At 46.4% G+C, this 19936-nt stretch overlaps 1 protein-coding gene across 3 annotated transcripts in view; it reads right to left on the bottom strand.

Annotated features, from left to right (window-relative positions):
• The window catches only part of GOLM1 (golgi membrane protein 1), a 50786-nt gene extending 31373 nt beyond the window's left edge, over nucleotides 1–19413 (bottom strand). Inside the window, exons 1-3 of one of the 3 annotated variants that reach the window (XM_071581518.1) lie at nucleotides 19363–19413; nucleotides 4903–5076; nucleotides 1274–1453 (exon numbers count right to left, since the gene is read on the bottom strand). In XM_071581518.1, coding sequence (XP_071437619.1) covers nucleotides 1274–1453; nucleotides 4903–5031 — 309 coding nt within the window. In that variant the 5' untranslated portion in view covers nucleotides 5032–5076; nucleotides 19363–19413. Of the gene's footprint in view, nucleotides 1–1273; nucleotides 1454–4902; nucleotides 5077–17961; nucleotides 18018–18943; nucleotides 19023–19362 lie in introns of those variants that run through there. The other 2 variants (XM_071581516.1, XM_071581517.1) reach the window with 2 other exon arrangements.
• Between the last annotated feature and the right edge of the window lie 523 nt (nucleotides 19414–19936).

Raw genomic sequence — 19936 nt, 5'->3', positions numbered from 1 at the left:
AAACCACCAGAATGCAAGAAACCACCACAGCAATCAGTACCAATACATACTATTAGGAGGTAGAAGTGAGAACAAGATCAAATACTTACTTGAATGCTGCCTGGCTATCCTGGCATATCTTTTAAATAAATACATGCATTAAAAATAAATAGACAAACTACACCTCATCTATTTTAAAGTATATGCAAAGACTGAACCGAAAGAGGAGAGAGGAATTGTCAAAGAAACATGTTTGCCTCAAAAGAGGTAAAAAGAATTGGTTTACTATTTCCTTGAAGACTTTTGGTAAAAACTATTTCAAAATAAAGATATATATGACTGATGTGCATATCCCACCTTCCATTTTAACTCAACATTTCTTCCTCTAAATCCTTCAAAGATTATTCTGGTGGTATTTAGCTCAAGCACCACAAGTTTTGAGCAGCAAACCATTCCCATGGTGAACTGACTACCTGAAGAGCACCTATTATGATCATGTGTTGTGCCCATTCAGCATGTTGAATTTAATAGTCTTGGAAGGCTGATCTCTATAAACTTCAGTCAAAAGACTCTACAGAAGAAGCAATTGAATACTCTCAACTAAATATTTCTGCTAGCAGAAAGCAAAGTGATATTAATGACTAACAACCACATTCAAAGTAGTATAAGCAATGAGGAAAGGACACAACAAAACAGTTTGCAAGGTATGCAGCAGCAAATGTACACACTGCTAGTTAAGAAGCTATGTTCACATTCTTCGGAAAGGACTTCCACCCCTCTGGCAATGGTGCACTGTCAGGAGTACTGCTATGAAAGTCTAAGCTCAGGCCTTCCCAGCACTATTGAGTTTTGGAGGCAGTAGGCCAAGGTGCCACAAAATTTAGATGCATTTAGAAATAAACATCAGCCATTTATGCTTACAAATATATTTGGGAATACAAATACACTTCCTGGTGCATCTTCCCCTTTTCTTAAATTTTTAAAACACTAGTATGCAGGAAGGAGAGCCAGGGGCCAATCCAAGGCTGGTAACAATGACGTACACAGTGGGAAGGGGTTTTAGTCAGAAGTGGTGTTACTTGCAGCATCCAGTATTTAATATATTATACAACAAATGCTGTAACGTACATTCAATGTCCATTTTCCAAATACCATACAATGACACATAAATGTTTTGCCACACCAACACTGACTGTATGGCCATCAGCTGGAACACATGGAAAACATTTTCTGTTGCAGGGAGCATCCTTGGTAAACCAGTCTCATAGAAAACTGTGGCTAGAAAAAGCACTACCTTCTCTTCTTGATGTACTCTGTTGGCATTTTCCATCTGAAAGCTGTGTAAGGACTGAATTTTCTCAATCTGCTGTTGCTGTTTCTCCAGCTCCCCTTGGAATTCATTCTTTTTGAGCTCCACAGCACTCCTCTCTGCTGCCGCCCTCCGAACTTTGCCTTCCAGATCCATGACTCGACCCTGAGGAAAAGTACATTAGCCAAAGCAAATAGAAATTCTTCTCCCTTGCCAGTCTCTTCTCCAGTATACTCAAGGAATAGCAAATTTCACAGATCTAACAATGCAGCCAGGGATACTTGTCACACACACAGACACATTTCCCAATTTTACATAAATTAACAATACAGCAGATTTTGTCAAAATTTCAGTTAAAGATAAAAATGAAAAGCTGCCTCAGTACTTGAGCTTAAAAAAAAAATCCCACCTGAAACAAAAAAAGACTACAGTCTACAATCCTTCTGAAATAGAAGGTCAAACAACTTTCTCAATTTAACCCATAAAATTCTGACATCTCTACACTTCCCAGTGTTGATTGTAAACCAATTCAGAGTGAAAACTCATCTCAAATCAATCTGTTTACCTGGAAGACCTAGGAAAGACCAGAGGGAGGACAACACTGCCCAACTGTTACATGAACAAGTGACCTATGACTACTAGGCAAAAGACATGTCTGAGAAACACCCAATTTATAAACAGAAAATCATCGCTCTTCTTGACCGCTCAAAGAGCAGTGACAATCAGAAGAAAATTCAACAGCATCACATACTGCACATCCAAACACAGAAACATAAACGGAGAAATAAAGTCTGACATTATCACAGCTTCTTTTCTTCCCTCCTTCTATTTTTTAAGTACCAATTTAGTCATGCAGGACACTGTTTCTAAACATTTTGGGTTAAAATTGTTCTTCAGCAACCAGGAGTACACAAACATGCGGGAGGGTGAGGATACCACCAGAATCTACCCAATAAAAGAGTCTGACAATTCCAGATGGAATAAAAACTAGATATAATAGATACTGTGCACGTTCCAAGACTCCAAGAAAATGGACCAAATCATTTTACACCACAGTGTGTTCCATATTGTGGCCTATCTAGACCATGCTTCTCTGACACAGAAAACAGGAGAAGGGACAGGAGAAAGGACAAAAACTTCCAGTTTACATGGAAGAGTAAAGAAAAGCACTTATTCCATGTCAGTCATATTAGCTGCAAAGCCTTCCCAACAAACAAATGGGTTGGTAGAGTGCTTTAGAAGCTTCTGTGCCTTCAGCTATGGTTTTATTTCATTCAGAGTGCATGACTACATAGAAGTGAAATGATTTTCAGGCTAACTTTGTGAGAAACATACAGGACAGTGCAGTGCATCAGTAACATCAAAGAGGACCTTATGCCACCAGGTTATTTGAGACCAAGATTAACTAGGATGGTGGCATATTTTTTCACTATCAGCTGCCTCATGGCAAAGCTTCAGCAGTACTGACTCACTACCTGCTGGTAGCCACCATCCTGAGGCCACTAACTACAGGCAAAGCAAGGAATGACCAGGGTTTCCGAATCCATAACAATGGAAAGCCAAGATATACTTAATCACATGTCCAGAAACAAGTGTCCTGTTTGAATAGTGCCCACTCCAAGGTGAAAGAGGAGTTTAATTCCTTCAGCTGTCAACTGAGTACTAAAATTTGGCTCAGTTACAAAGAGGATACAAATTCACTGGGAAAATATGGGAGGAGCTCTCATCAGCCACGTTCTCCAGGTTGTTAGATTTTAGGTTTGCTTGTTAAAAATGAAGGAAGAAAAAAAAGGAACCATCCTGCACAGATTGTCACAAACCAGAAATTTGATTCACATACCCTGCTTCAGAATATATGCTCGAGGAAGAATTACAAGCCAAGCTCAACAGCCATAAAAACTATAGTTACCATTAGAAAAATAGCAGACAAGGTGATTACTCCACATGAGCTGTGTGTCCACATTCAGAAAGATTACTAAGTAGCAGAAATACAGACTTTTAGACAATGAAACACATAGGTTTCCTTGTACTTGGTGGGAAAGCATACATACAATTTTATTGGTCATGTAAGAAAACAAATCTAGAGAGGTGAGTGTGCTGGGTTTCTCTGGGATAGAGTTAATGTTCTTCACAGTGGCTAGTATGGGGCTATGTTTTGGATTTGCACTGAACACAGGGTTGGATTGATGGTTTTTTTATTGCCAAGCAGGGCTTACACAAAGCCAAGGCCTTTCCTGCTTTTCATACAGCCATGCTGGTAAGGAAGTTGGGGGTACATGTGAGGCTGGGAGGAGACACAGCCAGGACACGTGACCCCAAATTACTAAAGCAATATTCCAGACCATTGGTGTCATGTTCAGTATATAAAGCTGGGGGAAAGAAGAAGGAAGAGTAGGGATATGGGGAAGGACGGTGTTCACTTCCCAAGTGACCGTTACGTGTGATGAGTCCCTGCTCTCCTAGGGATGGCTCAACACTTGTCTGCCCATGGGAAGCAAGGAACAAATTCCTTGTTTTGCTTCTCTTGCATGTGTGAATTTTACTTTCCCTATTAAACTGTCTTTATCTTGATGCCAAAGGGGTTTTTGTTCTGATTTTCACATTTTGTAGATTTTAGGAACACGGTAGTTGTAGATTTTTAGAGGGTTAATATTTCTAACAGTTTAAGTTTAATGCCTTTCTATCACTACCCCTGTCCCAGAACAGGGAGCTCAAATTCCTTTAGTTAATTAATCTTGTTTAGACTCCTTTCCAAGGTAGAGTTGAAGGATATCAGAAGGCCTACAGAATGAAACATAAACACAGGTCAGAGTGACCCAGAAGTCAGAACTGGATGAACTCCAAGAGACCTTTGTGTGCCTGAGGAAGAGGAGCTGATGAAGACAGAGGGTCTTGACGACCCCAGACCCAATTCCAGGGGTGGGACTGGGGCTGGACTGAGAAATGTGTAAAGCAATGATTGGGGGGATCTTATTATAAAAGCCATGGAAACAAGAACTGACACACATGCCTGTCATCCTGTATTCCTGTGGGCTGTAGGCCCTGTGATATTAAAGGACCTTTACTTTTTATCTTACCCTACACTAACGTGGCTCAGAGTCCTGCACTGGGGGAAGTCACTCACGGCATCAATCTCAACCCATGAGTTCTCTGGCTTATACCCTTCCAATTCTCTCCCTGATCCTGCTGGTGGAGGATCGAGCAAGTGGCTGTGAGGGGCTTGGTTAACCAGCTGGGTGAAACCATGACAGATGAGCAAATTGCAAATGCTCATTTGGAATAAAAATGGAGCACCAGTCTCAACATACAGTTAAGAGGAAAAATCAGGGGATGGCATTTACCACATCTTTAAACTGAAATAGCACAAGACAGCTGTTTCAAGAATGCTTTGTGTGAGCAGACGTAACATACATGCAGGTCTTCCAGTTTTTGTCCCTCTCACCTACAAACAGGCACTCATGCTACAATCTCTATCTCCTACTGCCATATTTGTGAAAGGTCCTAAAACAAGCTGAAGCTCCTGGCTTGCCAAATGCAAGGGAATCATCCTTCTTGTGAACTATGTTTATTAACACAAAAGTACAAAGTGACATGCAGAGCAAAAGGAAAGTTACCTGCAGATCCATGCTGCGAGAACTTGCAATCCAGTAATTGAAACCCAAAACAATGATGCACACCACGAGTGCAGCCATGAGGAGTGGTGGAGACTTCATCCCTCGGCAGCTGCTTCCTAGCCCTACCATTTCATGAAAACAAACAAATCCAAAGGACCACAACAGTGTGGAAACCTGTCAATTACAAAGGACACTTTATGTTACATCTTCCACTGCAGCAATTTTATACACATAATGAAACTTTCTTAGCAATAACGCAACAGCTTTCAGCTGATGGGCATATACACAGCAAGGAAGGTATTCTGCCTGGGTATTTCCACCTGAAAGACAAAGAAAGGCCATCATGCACTATTAGCCTGCACATAAAGCTTAACATGGTCCTGAGGGGCTTGTCTTGAATAAGCCTAACAATATAATGAAAATCTGCAATAAACAGAAGAAACCAGACATTCTTTTACTGTATATTCCACTCAAATAGCTAATTAGACAACACTCATCTATAGATAGAGGATATATTCCTTCTTACCTTACTTAGTGAGAAAATGAACTTAGTCTCACTGTTTGAGGAATAATTTGCAGTTTCAACTTATTTCATCTGATAACACTATTGCAACTTCTTAGTTCCTAGCTTGTAAATAAATAAGTCAGATTGAACTAGATTATTTTAAGGATAATCTAAAAATAAAAACAAATAAATTAACACATTAGGAGATGCTGAATTGATTTCAATGCTAAATTGCATTAAGTGTTCTCTGTTTTGATGCTCAGCTGCTTTCTCTACTCCTAACAGAAAATAAATAAACTTAATAAAAATAAATAACCAGTTTAATAAATGAGCAATGCTACTACTGGTTTCTATTGAAAGCTACATTATTTCTATGAAACATCCCATCTTAAAAGATAAGAAGGGGCAAAGGGCAATTGCAATTCTCTGTATTCTGACAGACTATATTAATTTCATGACATGGTAAAATCTGGTCTTAATAAGCATAATGGCACCTAGCTCAGTGAACCCTCAAACTCCACTGGCTATCTCAGGTGCAATTTGCTCCCTTGTAAACCAAGATTAACTTTTTTCTTTCTGTACTCCAGCAGACAAAAGCCAGCAAAACTGAGCACAGAAGATCAGACACGCAGCAAATACAGATGCATCACAAGGCGCTACTTTAATATAAAATGGGTACATTTACTATTAATATATTGTAGAGTCTCTCAAAGTGATGCTCTTAAGTAAACCAACTTCTTCCCTAAAGGTGCAATGCACAGGTCGCAATGTTTTAGAAGTTACTAAATGGCAGCGATTCTCAGAGGCTTTACATGTGGACATACACTGTAAAAACAAAGGAAGAATGTGATGCCAGAAACTAGAAATGCTGATTTTACTTTTCCACTTAAGTCCTTCACAAGTCCACCTATACCCAAGCATGCATGTGGATCCCCTGGAAAATTCCTCTCCCATTCAAGATACAATCTATCTTCTCTTTTCTCAGCAGGGAGTGCACAATATTGACAGACTCACAAAAGTTTGAAATCTCTGCGTTCATTTGACAAGTCTGTGAAGTTGTATTTGGAGATAGACTGTAAAGAGAGTTGTAAGTGCAAAATGCAGCTTTCTGAAAATGTTGCCTCTCTGTATACACACACAAACACACCCCACATCCAAAAAAAGCATGCATAGCTGCACAAATCTGACACACAAGACTTTATTTTCTTGCCTAAGGAAAACTCAGTTAAAGAACTAACAGACACGAGCAGCACAGCTCCAGTGGGCACACACAGGGCCACATACAGCTGAAGTAAGGTCAACAATAGAAAGCAAAGCATAGGGAGGAACAACTTTTTATTTTTTGTAAAGCTGTTGTAGTTTGGGATTATTATGTAAATTCTCTCCCCTGCCACTTAACTGCCCAGGCCAGCGGTTAACAAAAGAAGCAGTTAACTGGGGTGGGGGCAGGTTTGTCTCTTTTGGGTTTTTTTGGATATTCTCCCCAGTCTTGGCTCGGCGGAACGGGGGAGTGGGGGCTCCAAGGAGGCAGCTGCCCTGCTGGTTACTGCTGGGGTTTTCCTGGCTGTCTCGCTGCTGCCTACCCCGGACTACTTTTCGTGCTGCGCTGCTGCTGCTGCTGCCTTGGATTTGCTGCTGGTTGCTCGTACCTTTCTGCTTCTTGGACGGGGAACACAGGGGGAAGAGACTGAGTCCATCTGAAAGCTCACTGCTCGTCTGTTTCGCTGGAGAGGGACTGAAACTCACTCTGCAGCCAGCCGGGCTGTGACATGGACACTTGAGTATAACCTTTCCTCCCGGAGGAAAACCTGCTGGGTGTGCTGGTTTGAAGGTGAACCAGCAGGGGAAATGAACTCACCACGAGAGAGATTATAAGTCAGACCTAAAATTTAATAACAATATTACAATAACAACACTGATACACAAGGGAAATTGCTTTCAACTCACAATACTCCAGCAGTATAACCCAGTGTCCTGGGGCACAAACCCAAGGGGGTTTGTTTGCCCTTGTGCTGAGACCCCTGTGGCTCCCCCAAGTCCAGAGCAAAAGGAAAAGAAAAACCTGTTGGTGCAGGCGAGGGCTGTGGTCTGGGCGAGAGCGGTGATCTCCTGCTGTCGAGGTCCTGCTGCTGCTCTAGATCCGACGAGAAGGTCCTGAGGTCTTCTTACCCACCACTTATGTACCCTCAGGGAGCTCTCAGTCCCTCCCCCTGGGCGGGGACTCACACAATGGTTGATTAACTCTGGGAGCCAGGGGTTGTTGAGCTGTTGATGGCCCATTAGCAGCTCCGCCCCCCTCAGGCTGGGTGTGAAGTGATAATGGCTCCCTGGGCAGCTGCTGCTAATGGCCCACTGTCCTTGGGGAATGAATAGAGGGGGTGGAATACACAGGTTTGATCACCACCACACAGGGTTAGCTGGTCCCTCCAGCTGAACTAGGACATTATCCACCCCTTATTCCACTCCATCTAGTCATTCCCAAATTAACCCCGTTTTTACCTATACATATATATATACACATGTATACAATGAAACATTACAAACTCTTCTCGCTCAAAATTAGGTCCCCTTGTGGTACACAACGTGTTTCTCCATCTTTTTGCATTACCCACCAAGTGCAACCAGGTCCTTGAGCAAAGACAATCCCTCGGATGGGTTTGCCTTTGTTTGAGGTGGGACTAACCCAAACAGTCTTTCCTAACATACCTCTCATATGGACCACAGGGACTTTATCTCCATCTACAGTATTCAAGAGTTCTGATTGGGCAGGGCCAGCTCGATTGATGGAGCCCCGGGTGTTGACCAACCAGGTGGCCTTTGCCAAATGCAGCTCCCAGTGTTTGAAAGTTCCCCCACCCAACGCCTTCAAGGTTGTTTTCAGCAGTCCATTACATCGCTCAACTTTCCCGGCAGCTGGAGCATGGTAGGGGATATGATACACCCACTCAATGCCGTGCTCTCTGGCCCAGGTGTCTATGAGGCTGTTCTTGAAGTGGGTGCCGTTGTCAGACTCTATTCTTTCTGGTGTGCCGTGTCTCCACAGGACTTGTTTCTCAAGGCCCAGGATGGTATTCCGGGCAGTGGCGTGAGATACGGGGTATGTCTCCAGCCATCCAGTGGTTGCCTCTACCATGGTCAGCACATAGCGCTTGCTTTGGCGTGTTTGGGGAAGTGTGATGTAGTCAACTTGCCAGGCTTCCCCATACCTGTATTTCGACCACCGTCCACCATACCATAGAGGCTTCACCCGCTTGGCCTGCTTGATGGCAGCACATGTGTCACAGTCATGGATAACCTGTGAGACACTGTCCATGGTTAGATCCACCCCTCGGTCACGAGCCCATCTGTATGTTGCATCTCTGCCTTGATGACCAGAAGCATCATGGGCCCATCGGGCTAGAAACAATTCACCTTTATGCTGCCAATCCAGATCTACCTGAGAGACTTCAATCCTGGCAGCTCGATCCACCTGCTCGTTGTTACGATGCTCCTCATTAGCCCGGCTCTTGGGTACATGAGCATCTACGTGACGGACCTTCACACTCAGCTTCTCTACCCGGGCAGCGATGTCCTGCCACATCTCAGCCGCCCAGATGGGTTTCCCTTTGCGCTGCCAGCCGGCCTTTCTCCAGCGCTCCAGCCATCCCCACAGAGCATTGGCCACCATCCACGAGTCAGTGTAAAGGTAGAGTCTTGGCCACTTCTCTCGTTCGGCGATATCCAAAGCCAGCTGAACAGCTTTCAGCTCTGCAACCTGACTTGATCCACCTTGTCCTTCAGTCGCTTCTGCAACTCGACGTGTAGGACTCCATACAGCTGCTTTCCATTTCCGGCTTGTCCCTACAATGCGGCAGGAGCCATCTGTGAAGAGAGCATATCGCTTCTCCTCTTCTGGTAGCTGGTTATATGGTGGGGCCTCCTCAGCTCGTGTCACCTGCTCCTCTTCTTCTTCAGAGGACAATCCGAAACTCTCACCTTCCGGCCAGTTGGTGATGATTTCCAAAATCCCAGGGCGATTAGGATTCCCTATCCGGGTTCGCTGCGTGATCAGAGCGATCCACTTACTCCATGTGGCATCAGTGGCGTGATGGGTAGAAGGAGCTTTTCCTTTGAACATCCAGCCCAACACTGGTAGTCGGGGTGCCAGGATGAGCTGTGCCTCAGTGCCAATCACTTCTGAGGCAGCTCGAACTCCTTCATACGCTGCCAGGATCTCTTTCTCAGTTGGGGTGTAGCTGGCCTCAGATCCTTTGTATCCCCGGCTCCAGAATCCCAGCGGTCGTCCTCGAGTCTCCCCAGGTACTTTCTGCCAGAGGCTCCAGGATGGGCCATTCTCCCCGGCTGCAGTGTAGAGCACATTCTTCACATCCTGTCCTGTCCTGACTGGCCCAAGGGCTACTGCATGGGTAATCTCCTGTTTAATCTGCTCAAAGGCTTGTTGTTGTTCAGGGCCCCACTGGAAATCATTTTTCTTCCGTGTCACAAGGTAGAGAGGGCTTACAATCTGACTGTACTCAGGGATATGCATCCTCCAAAAGCCCACGGCGCCTAGGAAAGCCTGAGTTTCCTTCTTGCTGGTCGGTGGGGACATAGCTGCTATTTTGTTGATCACCTCTGTTGGAATCTGACGACGCCCGTCTTGCCACTTCACTCCTAGGAACTGAATTTCCTGAGCAGGTCCCTTGACCTTACTTCGTTTAATGGCAAAACCAGCTCTTAGGAGAATCTGGATTATCTTCTTTCCTTTCTCATAAACCTCCCCTGCTGTGTTCCCCCATACAATGATGTCATCGATGTACTGTAGATGTTCTGGAGCCTCACCCTTTTCCAATGCAGTCTGGATCAGTCCATGGCAAATGGTGGGACTGTGTTTCCACCCCTGGGGCAGTCGATTCCAGGTGTACTGCACCCCCTTCCAGGTGAAAGCAAACTGCGGCCTGCACTCTGCTGCCAACGGAATGGAGAAAAAGGCATTGGCAATGTCGATGGTGGCATACCACTTGGCTGCCTTGGACTCCAGCTCATACTGAAGCTCCAGCATGTCCGGCACAGCGGCACTCAGGGGGGGTGTGACCTCATTGAGACCACGGTAATCCACCGTCAGCCTCCACTCTCCACTGGACTTTCGTACTGGCCATATGGGGCTATTAAAGGGTGAGTGAGTCTTGCTGACCACCCCTTGGCTCTCCAGCTCACGAATCATCTTGTGTATGGGGGTCACAGAGTCTCGGTCAGTGCGGTATTGCCGACGGTGCACTGTGGCTGTGGCCAGCGGTACCAATTGTTCTTCAACTTTCAGCAGTCCTACAGCAGAAGGGTCCTCTGAGAGGCCAGGCAAGGTGCTCAGCTGTCTGATTTCCTCTGTCTCCACAGCAGCTATGCCAAAGGCCCAACGCAGTCCCTTTGGGTCTTTGAAATATCCATTCCTCAGGTAGTCTATGCCAAGGATACATGGGGCTTCTGGACCAGTCACAATGGGGTGTCTATGCCATTCCTTCCCAGTCAAGCTGACTTCAGCTTCCAGTACAGTCAGCTGTTGGGATCCCCCTGTTACCCCAGAAATAGAGATGGATTCTGCCCCGACGTATCCTGATGGCATCAACGTGCATTGTGCGCCAGTGTCCACTAAAGCTTTGTATTTCTGTGGGTCTGATGAGCCAGGCCACCGAATCCACACAGTCCAATAAACCCGATTGTCCCTCTCCTCTACCTGGCTAGAGGCAGGGCCCCCCTAGTTCTGGTCATGGTATTCACTGCGCTCTCCCTGTGAATATGACCGGGAGGTTCCTTCAAGAGGATCGGGCATAACATCATCATTCCTATACTGTCTGGAGCCTTGCCCACGAGAGACCGGAGCAGCCTTCAACCTTGAAGAATTCCCTGTGTTAGTTGTGCCTCTTTGCAATTCACGTACCCGAGCTGCTAAGGAAGAGGTGGGTTTCCCATCCCACTTCCTCATATCTTCTCCATGCTCATGGAGGTAAAACCACAGATTGCCGCGTGGAGTGTACCCTTTCTCCTTAGCTGGAAGACGCCTGCTTCTGATGGCGGAGACTCTTGTTTGTTCTGGAGAGATATGGAAGAGTCCTTCCTTAATCTTCTCTTCCAGTTCAGCCAGTTTTGTTTCCACAGCTGAGACATGGGCTCGTAATGGAGCAGTGACAGTGTCTTCATAAATCCTGAGTTTGCTGACCAGTGCACCCACCTTGTCTTCTCCCTCTCTCCACTGCAATGTTGCAAGGTAGCGAGAATACATTTCTGGCCCAAGTCGTGCAAATTTTAACCACATCTGGGATGTGCACTGGACACCATCTGGACTTTTAGGGAATCTCTCATCCTCTGAAAAGATTATCTCCAGTACGGCTAATTCCCTTAAGCACCGGATACCTTGTTCCATCGTGTTCCACTGTCCTTGCTGTACGTGGAGGTCCTCCTTACAGAGATATCTCTCCCTCACGCTTGACAACAGTCGCCGCCAGAGGCTGAGAGTTTCCTGTCTCTTTCCAATGCCCTGATCAATGACAACATCTCGAGACAGGGATCCCAGCTGCCTTGCCTCACTCCCATCTAGAATTGTATCATTGGCTGCAGCATCCCAGATTCGAAGTAGCCAGGTCAAGATGGACTCATTTGCCTGTCGTGTGAACTCTCTCCGGAGCTCACGCAGCTCTCCCAGGGATAGGGACCGGGTGATTATTTCTGGCTCCATTTCTTCTGCTTGAGATGAAGGTCCTGACTCTTCCTCGTCATGCACTATACGAACTGATTTGGTCTTTGATTTTCTTTTCTGGACAGGGGCAACTGCTATCGGTTTCTGTTGTCCTTCTGGCTCCTCCATGGTTTGTGTGGACATGGTGCTGGTTGATGTATCTCTCTTCCTCTCTGGCTCAGTCATGGTCTGGGTGGACATGGCGCTAGTTGATGTATCTCTCTTCCTCTCTGGCTCAGTCATGGTCTGGGTGGACATGGCGCTAGTTGATGTATCTCTCTTCCTCTCTGGCTCAGTCATGGTCTGGGTGGACATGGCGCCTGTGGATTTGCTCCTTTTCTCCTCCTCCTGATGATGCTGTACCACACCAAGCAGTGTGCGGTAGGCAGTGGCCAGGGCCCAGCAGGTTGCTGTGAGCTGCACATCTCTGGGACTACCAGAGCATCTTCCTTTCACATAGCTTAGCATTTTGGCAGGGTCCTGCAGTTGTTCCGGGGTGAATTTCCAGATCATTTGAGGAGAGAAGGTCTCCAAATACTGGCCCATATCTTCCCACTTCCCGTGCCACTCAACATCATCCACTCCCAGGGTAGGCCTCCAGCAAGTCTCCTTAGAGAGCCCAGTTCTGACCCTAAACATGGTGTATACAGTACAGAGGAGACAAAGCAACACTAACAGCAGGATTATGCTGTCCCTAACATCAAAAGGAAGCTCAATATTTTCAATGATTGTTGTAGCAGAGGTGAAAAGGTGGAAGTAACCATCTCCGCCTGTTTTCCCCACAGTCTGGGTGCTATTTTTAATGAGACCCCAGAGGTAACAACCCAAACCAGGACAGGCAGACCAGACTGAATATACATTCACAATGAAATTCATTGCTTCTGATGTTATGACAACATAAACATAGTATATTAATAAAGCAATTTTGATCCTTCTCCCTGGTATTAAAGAGAGCATCAAAACAGGCACATGGTTCCCCATGTGTCGAAATATGAACAGGCCCAGATACACCATCCACATGAATACATCAAGCAACATGGTAGTCAGGGAGTTTCTGTACCCAAATACACAAAATGAAATTGTAGTTCTGACTTCTCTCTCGTGCCCCACGTTGGGCGCCAAAAGATGTGCTGGTTTGAAGGTGAACCAGCAGGGGAAATGAACTCACCACGAGAGAGATTATAAGTCAGACCTAAAATTTAATAACAATATTACAATAACAACACTGATACACAAGGGAAATTGCTTTCAACTCACAATACTCCAGCAGTATAACCCAGTGTCCTGGGGCACAAACCCAAGGGGGTTTGTTTGCCCTTGTGCTGAGACCCCTGTGGCTCCCCCAAGTCCAGAGCAAAAGGAAAAGAAAAACCTGTTGGTGCAGGCGAGGGCTGTGGTCTGGGCGAGAGCGGTGATCTCCTGCTGTCGAGGTCCTGCTGCTGCTCTAGATCCGACGAGAAGGTCCTGAGGTCTTCTTACCCACCACTTATGTACCCTCAGGGAGCTCTCAGTCCCTCCCCCTGGGCGGGGACTCACACAATGGTTGATTAACTCTGGGAGCCAGGGGTTGTTGAGCTGTTGATGGCCCATTAGCAGCTCCGCCCCCCTCAGGCTGGGTGTGAAGTGATAATGGCTCCCTGGGCAGCTGCTGCTAATGGCCCATTGTCCTTGGGGAATGAATAGAGGGGGTGGAATACACAGGTTTGATCACCACCACACAGGGTTAGCTGGTCCCTCCAGCTGAACTAGGACACTGGGTTTTGTTGTTGTTTTGTTTTTTTTCTTTCTCTTGTGGTGTTGGGGAAGTGGGTTGCACTAGTCTGTTTACATATATATATATATAGCAGTTATCCTTCTTGTATTAAAATTCCTTTTCTTAAATTTGATAAAGAGTGGTGTGATTATCGTGGAGGAGGCCCCTCCCCTGCTTGTGGGTAAAACATTTTGGTTTTTTTTTCCCTCAAACCGAGACAAAAGCAAAAACTATAGATGCAGTAGACTAAAACACACATACAGAGATACACACAGAAAGCCAAGAACTGTAGAAACACACACATCTTGCACAGACTATTCTCTTGCTGTGACATCCTAAGAGGAGAGCCTGAGAAGTACAGAGCCACCTTGCCTTACACTGGATCCCTAAAAACCAAAAATCGCAGACCTCCAGAACAGCAAAAATGAGAGGTGGAAAAAGGAGATGACCAGCACCACCACATCAGCTAAGAATGAGAGAATTGATTTACCTTTGCATAACCGGAATAAAATAATACATTTCAAAAAAGGAATATTGGAACCTGTTAAGAAGTCAGTTCATATCCTGTTCTTTCCTCTAAGAGTATTACTGATACACTTGAAAACACCCTAAACATAGCACTGCAACACATAGTGCATCATTCCAAGTGTTACTTGAATAAAATAATTTGTATGTTTGTTATTGCTGTCAGAAATAGAGAAAGTAGTCCATGTTCTCAGTAGTTAACAACTTGCACTGGAATTTATCTATTGGATAAATATGGGACTACCTGTTTAGCTTAAAAATTTTCAGAGGTAAAAGGACTCTATTTTTCAAAGGAAGAAAGATGAGTTCACCATGCAGCTTAAAAGCACAGGTACAAAACTATGTTAAAGAAATGCCAATACACTTGGAGAGAACACAATTCTGGCAGCATCAGCATCTTTGCTGCTGTTTTCAGCTATTAAAAACACACAGGCAAGAAAGTGCTGATTTCACTAAAGCACGTTTGACTTTGATCTTTCTAGCAAATCTAGTGTGGTTTGTCCTTAAATAATTAATGTTAATTAGGAATACATTTTTATACTGAACAGAAGGAAAGGCAAAACGAAGCAGCAGAAAGATGAAACACACAGAAGGATCTTCCATTCCAATAGTACAGACCCAACACTATACCTGAGTTGCAATACTGATGTTTCCTCGCTCATCAGTTTAAAAATAAAATCTGTTTTGCTTTCTATTACGGATATACACTCAGAAATTATAGACAAGAGATAAGCAAATCAGCTCAGTAAGTACATTCACATGAAAATGTGCTTGCACACACTGTTTTCCAGGAAACATCTGGTCTGGCAGAGTTATTTGTGTTGAAATTAAAATAAGTTTCTGATTTTATGAGTAAGAAAGTAATTTTACTGAACATGAAGGAATCCATCTTTCACCAATGTCCACAACAGATATAAAAATGAGCACATACATAAAATTCCTGACTTCTGAACAGGAGATTTCATCCTTCTGCTTTGCCAACCTAGTGGTGCTGCTCTGTTTTAGACTCTAAGATAAGCACATTAACATACATACTTTTACTTCTCATGCTAATACACTATCAGTCTGAGCAATTCGTTCTGCTTCACTCAGGTGAAGTAGAATACCTGGTATCCAGCAGTATTCCACTACAGGTAAGTCACAACTCTACTGAACAAGTCTCAAAACTAAGACTTCACAGTTGAAGACAGAGCAAAATGGTGTATTTCAGACTCCCAGAGGAAAAGCAAGTCTCTCTGCTCACAGGGTTCAGCTCTGTGTACTTCCATAAGACATGCCAAGCAGAACAACCAGAAAAGATGAAAAAATTCAACAGGCACACAGCAGGCAAAAAAGCAAGAGGGGTCCCTTATGCCCTGCCAGCACATTTGCCTACCAATCACATCCTCCACCACCCAGCCACTCCATGGTACAAAGCCAGCATAAGCCAGAGCAGCATCTAAAGGTAAAGTGCAGCTGAAGTGGCCACTGAAAAGTGAAGGCACACCTTCGAGGTCTGAGTACTTGGAACTCTGAGTAATGACAAAGCACACGTCTTTGGAAAGGCAGGGCCAGAACCAGAGGAAAACAAAAACAAAATAAACAAACAAAAACAAAACCCACAAAAACACCAAACCAAACAAGCAATAAAGAAAACACAGGAAAAGAAAACCCAAACAACAAGGACCTGTGGGCTAAAGCATGGCACAGAGGACACATGACCCCATCCTACCCAGAGCAGCCCAGAATAGGGAAATCTCCTCCCATTAAGGGTCCCCCCAGACAGACAACGGTGCTATCCCCACCTTTTACACATTTCTCTCCAATTACCCAGCGAGATTTTAGAAGAAATTGCCTTTTTATTCAGATATTGTCATGAAATTCCTATGTCTGACAGTTTGAATAAAAATATACTGAATTAACCAAGCAAGCTAATCAAAACTTCTTCCATTAATAAGTGAATTATACCCAGACATGGCTAAATCAGGCTAAAAGGTGCTAGAAACTGGGTTTCATTAAGGGAAAAAATAATTAAATAAAACTGAAAAAAATAAAAAATTCTTTAAAAAGCAAAGTGGAGAACTAACATTCGTGTGCCCCGTCTCCCAAAAGAGAGATGATGGCCTGCAGGTGGGTGGAAATGGAGTGGTGACAAAAATGAGTCAAAAACTTACACTTTTAGTTTTATAAATGTTTAATACACAGTAGAGATTATCCTTGAAAGAGAAATCCAGTTGTTGGTTCTCACTCACAGCGGGATCTTACTCCCAAGTACCCCAAATTGCAGCCACATGGTGAGAAGACCAGTTGCAGCCAGCAGCAACCCTTATGCTTTCAAGGTTACACAAACTGAACACATGGGTCAGGAACTGTACACTGTCACAACACACCATACAGATTTCTTACCATCTTCTGCAGCAACACTGTTTTTCCAGGAGAGATTTAAAGTTTGTACCCTGAACTCAAGCCTGCTGATCACAAACTCTCAGAGGGATTTACAAACTGCAGAAAAAAACCAAAACACAAGCCACTCTGAAACATTCAGCAACAGCCACTATTCAAACTCCCATACTTTGTATGACTGGGTCACCTTAGTGACAACCACCAAAAAACCCTCAAATTTAAACACAGATGCCACAGAACGTCACTGAGTCATTATTTACCCAAATTATCAGTAACAGGAACAGAAAGGGAAGGGCATTTTCACAACACATTCCACGACTGCACTTTCATCCTGCTCAGGAATAACCATTTGATAATCAATTCAGATCTTTTGTCTTCCTATTCTAATAGATTTTAAACTAGCAGTAACATATCAGAAGACCACAAAAACACTAAAAAAGGGCTATCTGTTCAAGGGGAGGGTGACTGTTACCAATTGTCCACTAATTATTTTTGAGCTCAAGAAGTATCTCTTCTTTCAAATGACTACTTTACAAGAAACTAATAACTAAACACCTTCAATGCCATTTATATGATTAAAGGGAATACCCAAACAGGTGTGTGACAAAACAGATAGTCAAAGTTTAAGGTAGGTATCTATTCTGCTGACAGAAATTAGGTAATCAAAGATAACTTGACAAAATCTTCTAAAATACCTGCACAAAGTTTCTGGACATGCTGCCTATGTGTACTTGTAAAAACCAGTACCACTACCTGAAAATACTGTGTATGAAATCAAAAATAAACAACCAAACTTATACACCAGAATAATCTCAACAGTTAGTCAGACTGTTTATTTCTTTTAAGGAAAATATTTCATTGCTTGTATTTTTTCCCATACAACATGAACTATCTTAGGATCTTAGTACCACAATTAATATGACATCCATCCACTTATCTTAAGCAAAGACTGGGAAACAGAGTACAGTAACTTTAGATATGTGATAAGAAAGCCACTAAATTGCTACCCTTTCCCCACCACCAAACTACACATAAAGTTTCACTGTATGGTTTCATGTACACCTTCCCGCAGTAGAAAGGAAATTTCAACGTTACAAACAGTTCTTTTAGTGCAAAGTGCTGTTAAGATGTAAGATGAAAGGCCATTCACAAAGAAGAAACTCAAGAGCAAGATTAATTAAAAACCTGATCAACTCCTCCCATCTTCAAGCTGACAAAAGAATAGGATAAAGCACAGCAAGGCAAACATCTTGGGTGCAGGAGACAAACCAAGTCTTGTCTGTGTACCCAAGAGCCAGACCGAAGTTTCTGAAGAGGTGAGGGTAATGCTGTTCCAAGAAAAAGCAGGAAGGCCTCTGGAGGCACGAACTTGTGAGAGGCCGTCAGTCCCCATGAGCAGGGGTACCGGTGCACAACCCTGCTCGGGGGAGGGAAAGGGGGGAGCAGGGGAGGAGGGGAGCAGGGGAGGAGGGGAGCCGGGGAGGAGGGGAGCCGGGGAGGAGGGGAGCCGGGGAGGAGGGGAGCCGGGGAGGAGGGGAGCCGGGGAGGAGGGGAGCCGGGGAGGAGGGGAGCCGGGGAGGAGGGGAGCCGGGGAGGAGGGGAGCCGGGGAGGAGGGGAGCCGGGGAGGAGGGGAGCCGGGGAGGAGGGGAGCCGGGAAGGAGGGGAGCCGGGAAGGAGGGGAGCCGGGAAGGAGGGGAGCCGGGGAAGAGGGGAGCCGGGAAGGAGGGGAGCAGGGGAAGAGGGGAGCCGGGAAGGAGGGGAGCAGGGGAAGAGGGGAGCCGGGAAGGAGGGGAGCCGGGAAGGAGGGGAGCCGGGGAAGAGGGGAGCAGGGGAAGGAGGGGAGCAGGGGAAGGAGGGGAGCAGGGGAAGGAGGGGAGCAGGGGAAGGAGGGGAGCAGGGGAAGAGGGGAGCAGGGGAAGAGGGGAGCAGGGGAAGAGGGGAGCCGGGAAGGAGGGGAGCCGGGGAAGAGGGGAGCAGGAACCCAGGCTGCCCCGGTGCACAGCCCTGCCCGCGGGAGGGAGAGCCGGGAGCAGCTGCCGCGTGCGACCTCGGGAGCAGGAGGAGGGTGAACAGTCCCGGGTCACAGCCCCGGCTGGGAGCGAGCTCGGAAAGCCAGCTACTCCCACCCTTCCCGGGAAGGGCAGTCGAGCGGAGATTCTAGCACACCTGCACTGCTGCGGCCTTTCTGATTTCTAACAATATTATTGCTACCTCCGCGGCGAACATTCAGAGGTACTTCTGGCGCGAGACGCCTCTCTATATACAAAAGACCCGAAGAGGGAAGGCTGGCTGAAGAAACAGGAAAATGCAGTAATATTAAGTGCTGTCGAAGTCAGGTATGCACGCCGGCCCAGCCCCGGTCAGCGGGCTCGGCAATTCCGCGAGCACAGCGGCGGCGAGCGCGAATTTGGCGGGGCCAGAGCCCGCCCGGGCCGCCCCTTGCGGGGCCCAGCGCCGGCGCCGCCCCGCACATCGCCCCGCACACCGCCCCGGAGGCGCCGCCGGCGGGGCAGAGCCGCGGCCCGGGGACCCCCGACCCGCCCCCGCTCGGCCCGGCCCGGCCCGGTCCGGTCCGGCATCCTCACCTGGCCGTGCCGCCGCGCAGGGAGAGTTCCTGCCGCGCCTGCTGCAGCCCCGGAGCCAGAGCCGCGAGCGGGAGCGCAGCGGGGCGGAGCGGGGGCAGCGCCCGCCCAGTCTGGCCCGGTCCCGGCCCAGCCCCAGCCCCGGCTCAACCCCAGCCCCAGCCCCAGCCCCAGCCCCAGCCCCAGCTCAACCCCAGCCCCAGCCCCAGCTCAACCCCAGCCCCAGCCCCAGCCCCAGCTCAACCCCAGCCCCAGCCCCAGCTCAACCCCAGCCCCAGCCCCAGCTCAACCCCAGCCCCAGCCCCAGCTCAACCCCAGCCCCAGCCCCAGCTCAACCCCAGCCCGGCTCGGCGCCCCATCAGCAGAGCCCTTCATCAGCGGTGCAGCCGGGCTCCAAACTTCCAGTCCTGGCCACAAGCGCTTGAGTTTCTGGAAAGCAACTTGTAGAAGAAACTGAGTGTCCAACATCGGAGATGGAACGACGTGAAACTCAGGAATGCTATTCTAATACTTGCATTTGACAGCCCAACGGATGATGCTGGTGTTTTCTTAGTTCAAAATTAAAAACATAAAAAGC

This window comes from Pithys albifrons, chromosome Z (assembly GCF_047495875.1).
Source record: "Pithys albifrons albifrons isolate INPA30051 chromosome Z, PitAlb_v1, whole genome shotgun sequence".
NCBI lineage: Eukaryota > Metazoa > Chordata > Aves > Passeriformes > Thamnophilidae > Pithys > Pithys albifrons.
This window is presented reverse-complemented; position numbering and strand designations above follow the sequence as displayed.